We start from the raw sequence: 9,578 nt of genomic DNA, 5'->3' as shown, positions 1-9,578 counted from the left end.
AAAAAAAAAAAGCCTGTGTGATTTCCATAAGTGATAAATGAGGAAAAAATAGAGCTATTTTAGGTAGGCTATCAGGAAGGCCTCAGAGGAAATGACATACCCAGCAGGTATAGTTTATAAAAATAGCAGGTATAGTTTATAAAAATAGTAAAAACAGGTCCAGACAAAGTGGGCAGAATTAGCTCAAATGGCCTTTTTCTCCGATACGTACCACAGTGAACCTAAAAGCTAAAAATTAGCCCAAATAAAACAGTAAATATTAAAAAAAGAAGTTCCGTTTTATCAGCATTGAAAAAAGGAAAAGGGCTTAGTACTATAAAACTCAAAGTGATAGCCCAGGATATAATATCAGTAAATGTCTAATAGAGTTCCTGAGTGTTTCACATATATTTATTCACTTATGTAACTAATTTAGTCTTTGCAGAGAAAGGTACAGAAATTTCTGGCATGGTTAAGTGCAAGTTCTAATCCCACAGGCCTTTTCTCTCACCTGCCTAAAATATACTGATGAGTCCACAAAGAATTTTCTTTTTTTGGAAACGGAGTCTGTCTCTGTCCCCCAGGCTGGAGTGCAGTGGCATGATCTCAGCTCACTGCAACCTCCATCTTCTGGGTTCAAGCAGTTCTGCTGTCTCAGCCTCTTGAATAGCTGGGACTACAGGCATGTGCCACCATGCCTGGCTAATTTTTGTATTTTTAGTAGACATGAGAGTTCACCGTGTTGGCCAGCATGGTCTCGAACTCCTGACCTCTGGTGATCCACCCACCTCAGCCTCCCAAAGTGCTGGGATGACAGGCATGAGCCACCGCACCTGACCTAAGAATTTTCACTTAATAATGTCTGGAAGGAAGCACACAGGAGGAGAGTTTGCATGTCCTAATGTGGAGGATGGTGGACCTCCTCCACCATGTTGGCTGAAGAACTGGGTGTGGTGGGGAGGTGGTGTAGGAATTGGAGATTGCCTCTCAGAAGCAACATTCCTTTGTTCCATGATGAGTCAGAGCAATGATTGGAAAGTTAAGGGCAATTTCGCCTCCACTGGAGTGGGATCTTTCTCAACATACAGTATTTTACACTGTCTCAGAGGAAAAAACAAAGCCCAGGTGTTTTAATAAAGATTGCATCTAGTCCCAGAAGAACTATCTCCTCGCCCCAGTTCCCTCTTTTACTACCTACAGAAATGCAGAGGAAATGGGCAGTACTCCTCGAGAGGGGAAAACAGGCCTCATATGAGATGGACAGGAAATCAATGAGAACCTCTGCGGACATTTCAGAGCAAATAGATGGTCTAAACTGAGTTGCACCTTTTAGGCGTGAGCTAGATGAAAAATAGCATGCCACCCAGGTAATCATACTGTGGCAAGAATAGTTAAGGAAATGAAGAGCACATACAAAAAGCTCAAGAACCAAGTCTGCTAGAAAATATCCAGCTGGGCTCGGTGGGTCGCACTGGTAATCCCAACACTTTGGGAGGCCAGGGCGGGTGGATCATGAGGTCAGTAGATCGAGACCATTCTAGCCAACCTGGTGAAACCCTGTCTCTACTAAAAATACAAAAATTAGCTGGGCATGGTGGTGGGCGCCTATAGTCCCAGTTACTCAGGAGGCTAAGGCAGGAGAATCACTTGAACCTGGGAGGCGGAGGTTGCAGTGAGCTGAGATCGTGCCACTGCACTCCAGCCTGGGTGACAGACTCTGTCTCAAAAAATAAAATAAAATAAAATATAATCCAAGGAGCACATCAGTCCCAGCAGATGCTTCAAAATGTATAAGAACTTCATAAGACAATAGATTCCATAAAACAAGAGCTCAAAGGTGAGAAAATAAAGTAACTATGTATGAATCGGAAATTGAATTGCTAAAGAAACCAAGCCCCATGACTTACGTATCTAATACATATAGAATATAAGGAACATAGGCCGGGCATGGTGGCTAACCCCTGTAATCCCAGCACTTTGGGAGGCCAAGGCAGGCGGATCACAAGGTCAGGAATTCCAGACCAGCCTGGCCGATATGGTGAAATGCCATCTCTACTAAAAATAGAAAAACTAGCTGGGGTTGGTGGCGGGCGCCTGTAGTCCCAGCTACTCCGGAGGCGGAGGCAGGAGAATGGCGTGAACCCGGGAGGCGGAGCTTGCAGTGAGGTGAGATCCGGCCACTGTACTCCAGCCTGGGCGACAGAGTGAGGCTCTGTCTTAAAAAAAAAAAATGAGGGGCCGGGTGCGATGACTCAAGCCTGTAATCCCAGCACTTTGGGAGGCCGAGACGGGCGGATCACGAGGTCAGGAGATCGAGACCATCCTGGCTAACACGGTGAAACCCCGTCTCTACTAAAAATACAAAAAAAATTAGCCGGGCGAGGTGGCTGGCGCCTGTACTCCCAGCTACTCGGGAGGCTGAGGCAGGAGAATGGCGTGAACCCGGGAGGCGGGGCTTGCAGTGAGCTGAGATCCGGCCACTGCAGTCCAGCCTGGGCAACAGAGCGAGACTCCGTCTCAAAAAAAAAAAAAAAAAAATTAGGGAACATAATAGACTTGGCTAAAGATCAAAATACTGGTATAAAGACTTGAGCAAGGGTTCATAATTGTATTTACTATGAGGAGAATTGGTCTCCAAAATAGAGAACCTAATGGATGGATCAGAAACAATATTCAAAGATAAAATTGGGAATTTTTCCTTAATGAAACAAGAACTAAATATGCAAATACTGAAATATGGGGAGTATAGGAATGGTTGGCATTGAGAAACCTAGCCTGGTGGTGGTTTTAAAAATATTGTCAATCTTTTAAATTGTAGCCATTCTAGTAGGTGGTGGTGGTATTTCCTTGTGGTTTGAATTTGCATTTTCCTGATAACAAATGATGTTGAGCATCTTCCCATGTGCTCATTTGGAATCTATGTATCTTCTATAGTGAAGTGTGTCTGTTTACATTTATTTTTCAGCAGCTTTATTGAGGTACAATTGACATACAACAGACTGCCTATATTTTTACAGTGTGCACTTAGATAAGTTGACATCTGTATACACCCCTGAAATCACAACAGTCAAGACAGTAAACATATTCCTCCCTGCCAGAAGTTTCCTCATACTCCTTTGCAAGTTCTTGCCAACCCTGTCCCGTGCTGCTCCCCCAGTCCCCAGGCAACCACTGATCATCTTTCTGTTGCACCTTAGTGCATTTCCTGTGAAAGTATATAAGGTCACGGAATATACTTTTTTTTTGGTCTGGTTTTATTCACTTAGCGTACTTCAAGATTCATTCTTATTGCATGTATCAATAGTTCATTCCTTTTGACCACTGTGTCATATTCCATTGTATGGATGTGCCACTATACATTTAGCAGTTGATGGATATTTGGGTTATTTCCAGTGTTTGGCTATTATAAATAAAGCTGCTATGAACATTTGTTTACATCTCTTTGTAAGACATGTTTTGATTTTGTGGGGGTAGATACCTAGGAATAGAATGGTTGTGTTATGTGGTATATGCATGTTTAACTTGTTAAGAAACAGGCCAAACCATTTTCCAAAGTGGTTATGCCATTTCTGTTCCCACTAGCTGTTTTTTAAGAATTCTACTCCCTGTATATCTTTGCTAATGCTTGGGATGTTCAGTTTTTAATTTTAGCCATTTAAGAAGGTGTGTAGTGGCATTTTATTGTGGCTTCAATTTGCATTTCCTCAAATGGCAAATGATGTTGAGCATCATTTCAAGTGCTTGTTTTCCATCTCTGTATATCATCTTGGATAAAGCGTCATTCAAATCTCTTGCCATATTGTTTGTGTTTGTGTTACTGAGTTGTAGGAATTCTTCATATGGTCAAGAGTACAAGTCCTTTTTCAATTTAATTTTTTTAGCATTCAAACAAATTCTGACAGATGGCTTTAAATTTTAATCAAGTTCAACTTAACACTTATGATTTTTTTTTTAACACGGAATATGCAGTCTCTTTAATCATTGGTATTGTTGGGTTATTTATTTATTTATTTATTTAGAGACAGAGTCTTGCTCTGTTGCCCAGGCTGGAGTACAGTGGCACAATCTTGGCTCACTGCAACCTCTGCCTCCCAGGTTCAGCAATTCTCCTGCCTCAGCCTCCTGAGTAACTGGGATTACTGGTGCACACCACCATGCCTGGCTAGTTTTTTTGTATTTTTAGTAGAGACAGGTTTTGCTGTGTTGGCCAGGCTGGTCTCAAACTTTTGACCTCAGGTGACCCGCCTGCCTCACAAAATGCTGGGATCACAGGCATGAGCCACTGCACCCTGCCATGTTGGGTTAATTTTATTCTGTTATTGTTTCTTCCTCCATTTCTTTTTTCTTTCCTTTTTGTTTTAAAGAGATGGGCATCTCACTATGTTGCCTAGGCTGGTCTTGAACTCCTGGACTCAAGCAATTTCCTCACCTCAGCCTCCCAAAGTGCTAGGGTTATAGGCATCTGTCACCACACCTGGCTTTGCATTTGGTGGGGTTTTTTGATTTTGTTTCTGTATTCCTTTTATTGAACCTGCTTGTCAGTGACTTGAGTATTTTTAGTTTGCTATTTTGTTCCCTTTTTTGTCTTTTTTTTTTAACTCTTTATGTTGCTTTTTTTTTGTTTTTTTGTTTTGTTTATTTAGAGATTGGGTCTTGTTCTGTTGCGTAGGCTGGAGTGCAGTGGTGCAGTCATGGCTCACTGCAGCCTCAGACTCCTGAGCTCAAGTGATCCTCCTGCCACACCCTCTAAAGTAGCTGGGACCACAGGCGTGCACCACTATGTCTGGCTACTTTTTGTATAATTATTATTATTATTATTTGAGAAGGAGTCTCGCTGTGTCATCCAGGCTAGATTGCAGTGGAGCAATCTCAGCTCACTGCAACCTCTGCTTCCAGGTTTAAGTGATTCTGCAGCCTCAGCCTCAGCCTCCCCTGCAGCTGGGATTACAGGCACCTGCCACTGTGCCCGGCTAATTTTTGTAGTTTTAGTAGAGATGGGGTTTCACCATGTTGGCCAGGCTGATCTCGAACTCTTGTCCTCAGGTGATTCACCCGCCTCAGCCTCCCAAAGTGCTGGAATTACAGGTGTGAGCCACTGCACCTGGTCTACCTTTTCCACTAGGGTTTTTTGTTTTTTTTTTTTACGTATTTATTATTGGTATTTTAAAGTTTTTGTCTGATAAATTTATCATCTTGTCCATGGGTCTCCTTGCATTAACTTTCTTTATGGGTTAAATTTTCCTGCTTCTTTGCATGTTTAGTAACTTTTAAAATGATTACCAGAAATTATATATCGAAGAACAGTAGTATTGAAGTGAGCTGGATATGGTGGCTCACATTTGTAATCATAGCACTTTGGAAGGCTGAGGTGGGAGGATCACTTGAGGCCAGGAGTTTGAGACCAGCCTGGGCAGTACAGCAAGACCCTGTCTCTACAAAATTTTTTTAAAAAACTAGCTGGGTATGGTGATGTGCATCTGTTCCCGGCTACTCAGGAAGCTGAGGTCAGAGGATTGCTTGAGCCCAGGGGGTCAAGGCTGCAGTGAGCTGTGATTGTGCCACTGCACTCCAGCCTGGGCAACAGAAAAGGCTCTATCTAAAAAAAAAAAAAGAAAACCCAAAAACAGAAGTGAATGTTTCCTCCCTCTAAGGCAGTGGTCCCTGACCTTTTTGGCACCAGGGACTGGTTTGTGAAAGGCAATTTTTTCACAGACTGAGGTGGGGGGCGTGGGGCATGGTTTTGGGTTGAAACTGTTCACCTCAGATCATAAGGCATTAGATTCTCATAAGGAGCACGCAACCTAGATCCCTCGCATTGTGTGCAGTTCACAATAGGGTTTGCGCTGCTATGAGAATCTCATAGGGACAAGAGGTGGAGATCAGGTGGTAATGCTCACTTGCCTGTTGCTCACCTCCTGCTGCATGGCCCTATTCCTAATAGACTACCGACCAGTACTGGTCCATGACCTGGGGGTCCATGGCCTGGGGGTTGGGGACTTCTGCTCTAAGGCATTGCCCCTTCCTCTGTAAGGTCAGTAGTGTGGAGGGCTGATTCCATTTAATCTGCAGTGGAGCTGGGTCTGAACTTTGTCGCAGCTTTACCTAGATTCAGTTGAACGTTGACTTTAGTGCCTTTGAGACTTTGAATCGAACACTGACAAGATTTCCAGATATCTTGCTATGCTTTACAGCCATGGTGCTAGGTTTTTGGGCCTTTAGAGGATTTCTGCAAGAAACAAAGAAAGGTTGCAAAGCACGGCCTTAGATGCTAGAATGTGACTTGTGTGGCTCTAATTCGGGGTTCTTTGTTTCCTTGTCCTAGGTATTCCTGGAGTGGAGAGCCACTCTTTCTGACCTGCCCTACATCAGAAGTCACCGAGCTTCCAGCCTGCAGCCAGTGTGGAGGCCGAAGGATATTTGAGTTTCAGCTTATGCCAGCACTGGTCAGCATGCTCAAGAGTGCTAATTTAGGTGAGAAGCCTAAATTAATTTGAGTTTGTGGATTTCTGGCATTATTTTTAAATAAATGAAAAACCTTTTGTTTACTTATGAAATATCATAAGCAAATTATAGAAAATTTGGGAATTAAAAAATTATTTTAAGAAATTTAGGCCAGGTGTGGTGGCTCATGCCTGTAATCCCAGCACTTTGGGAGGCCCAGGTGGGCGGATCATGAGGTCAGGAGATCGGGGCCTTCTTGGCCAGTGTGGTGAAACCCTGTCTCTACTATAATATAAAAAATTAGCTGGGCATGGTGGCATGTTCCTGTAGTCCCAGCTGCTTGGGAGGTTGAGGTGGGGAATCACTTGAACCCAGGAGGTGGAGGTTGCAGTAAGCCAAGATCGCGCCAATGCACTCCAGCCTGGTGACAGAGCAAGACTCTGTCTCAAAAAACAGAAAAAGAAATTTGTAATCCAGCCAGTCTTTTTTTTTATATATATATATTTATTGATTTATTTATTTTTTGAGATGGAGTCTCTCTCCTGTTGCCTGGGCTGGAGGGCAGTGGTACGTTCTTGGCTCACTGCAGCTTTTACTTCCCGGGGTCTAGCAATTCCCCTCCCTCAGCCTCCCCAGTAGCTGGGATTACAGGTGTCCACCACCATGCCCGTCTAGTTTTTGTATTTTTAGTAGTGATGGGGTTTCACTGTGTTGGCCAGGCTGGAATTTGCATTTTTTGTAGAGACAAGGTTTCGCCATGTTGCCCAGGCTGGTCTCGAACTCCTAGACTCAAGCGATCCTCCTGCCTTGGCCTCCTAAAGTGATTACAAGCATGAACCATGCTTGGCCAGAAATTACAGCTATTATCAATGTTAATAACCATTATTCCAATAATCATTTTTGACTTAAAGACAAACAGCAAGTTAGATGAATGTATGGATGGCTAGATGAAAATAATTTTCCTAAAATAGGGAAATTCACTAACATGGTAATTAAAAGTCTTAGAATAAATTTTTGTACAAATTAACAGAAGGAATGTTAAGTATAAGTGAAGCAGTTAATGGAATTTTTTTGAGACGGAGTCTCGCTCTGTTGCCCAGGCTGGAGTGCAGTGGCACGATCTCCACTCACCGCAAGCTCCGCCCACTGGGTTCACGCCATTCTCCTGCCTTAGCCTCCCTAGCAGCTGGGACTACAGGTGCCCACCACCACGCCCAGCTAATTTTTTTTTTTTTAGTAGAGACAGGGTTTCACCGTGTTAGCTAGGATGGTCTCGATCTCCTGATCTCGTGATTTGCCCGTCTTGGCCTCCCAAAGTGCTGGGATTACAGGCGTGAGCCACCGCGCCTGGCCTGGACTTTTGGTAATAGGTTCTTTACCCAAGAGGCCCAAGTTTCTGAAAGGTGCTTCTGTTGTTAACAGAAAATTACATTCTTCTATGTTTCAGTTTTAGATAGTATGCATCTGGCACCTTACCATAGTAGATAAGGAAATTCATACCCTATTCCTACCTGGAAATATTTCAGTATCTTTTTTTTTTTTTTTTTTTGAGACCGAGTTTCGCCCAAGTTGGAGTGCAGTGGCGCACTCTCAGCTCACTGAAACCTCTGCCTCCCAGGTTCAAGTGATTCTCCTGCCTCAGCCTCATGAAGAGCTGGGATTAAAGGTGCCCACCACCACACCCAGCTAATTTTTTGTACTTTTAGTAGAAACAGGTTTCACTGTTGTTGACCAGGCTGGTCTCAAACTCCTGACCTGCCTCGGCATCCCAAAGTGCTTGGATTATAGGCATGAACCACCACGCCCGGACCCAGTATCTTTTTTTTCCTTTTTGAGACGGAGCCTCAATCTGTAGCCAGGCTGGAGTGCAGTGGCACTGTCTCGGCTCACTGCAACCTCTGCCTCCCAGGTTCAAGCGATTCTCCTGCCTCCGCCTCCCGAGTAGCTGGGATTATAGGCGCCCACCACCACATCCTGCTAATTTTGTATTTTTAATAGAGATGGGGTTTCGCCATCTTGGCTGGTCTCGAACTCCTGACCTCAAGTGATTTGTCCACCTTGACCTCCCAAAGTGCTGGGATTACAGGCATGAGCCACCGCGCCCAGCCGGTATCATAATTATCACAGCTGTTTGGATAGCCTTAATTCTATGTGTAAATGGATTCAGTGTTCATCACCACTCTTACAATGAGCTTTTTTATTCCTGTTTTATTTTGATTCTTTTTTCAGTAGCTGGATTTTCTCAAGTAATAGCTTTTAGGAGGGCTCAGAAGTGCCTTGCTTCAGATTGTGCACGGTAATGTGGCTTCATATTTGAGGGGCAACCCATGTATAAAATTTTTAAATCCCACTTTCTCTTTTCAGAACCTTGTAGACCCCTGTGTTGTCTTCTGACAGTGAAAGCCCTGCCAGCCATTGCCCTGGTGCCTCCTGTCATCTGGTGGTTCAGTCTCACTGGGAAATATATTTTTCTGGAAGGGCTTATGGGCATTCTGATCTCTGAGATTTTTCACTTATATAGAAATGTCTTTTGCATGGAATGTAGCTTTGTAGAGGTATGAGGATGGTCTGATTTTTCCCCCCTTTGTAACTAACATTTTTGCCACAATACTGTTAGCAGTGGCAAATCTGTAGGGGTCTGTAGCAACCTCAGTTCTTGCCTCCTTAGAAGAAAGAATTTGACTGAGGCACATAAGACAGAGGAGAGACCAGAGCAAATTTTAGAGCAGGAGTGAAAACTTATTAAAAAGTTTTAGAGCAGGAACGAAAGGAAGTAAATACAGTTGGAAGAGGGGGCCAAGCAGGCAACCTGAGAGATTGAAGTGTCCATTTTTGACCTTTGACTTGGGATTTTGTACTTCCCGGGTCTTGTGTTACTTCTCTTGTTTCTTCCCTTGGGATGGGCATAGTGGCCCGCCAGCACTTGGGAGAGGCCGCATGCGCAGTGTGTTTACTGGAGTTGTAGACATGCTCACTTGAGGCGATTTTCCCTTACCAGTCACATTCTCCTAGAAGAAGGTCATATACCAGTTAATAAACTCTGCCATTTTTTCATTTTTTTTTTTCTTTCGTTTTTTGAGACAGAGTCTTGCTCCATTGCCCAGTGGCACCATCTCTCCTCTCTGCAACCTCCACCTCCCAGGTTCAAGCAATTCTGC

General features: G+C 43.7%; 1 protein-coding gene across 1 annotated transcript in view; it reads left to right on the top strand.

Moving 5' to 3' along the window:
• PDCD2L (programmed cell death 2-like) overlaps positions 1 to 9,578 on the top strand; it is a 27,361-nt gene that overhangs the window by 16,298 nt on the left and 1,485 nt on the right. Inside the window, exon 6 of the mRNA XM_011982307.1 lies at positions 6,302 to 6,450. Coding sequence (XP_011837697.1) covers positions 6,302 to 6,450 — 149 coding nt within the window. The remainder of the gene's footprint in view (positions 1 to 6,301; positions 6,451 to 9,578) is intronic.

Source organism: Mandrillus leucophaeus, unplaced genomic scaffold (assembly GCF_000951045.1).
Source record: "Mandrillus leucophaeus isolate KB7577 unplaced genomic scaffold, Mleu.le_1.0 Scaffold238, whole genome shotgun sequence".
Lineage (NCBI taxonomy): Eukaryota > Metazoa > Chordata > Mammalia > Primates > Cercopithecidae > Mandrillus > Mandrillus leucophaeus.
The sequence above is the reverse complement of the archived record's forward strand: the minus strand, read 5'-3'. Positions and strand labels throughout refer to the sequence as shown.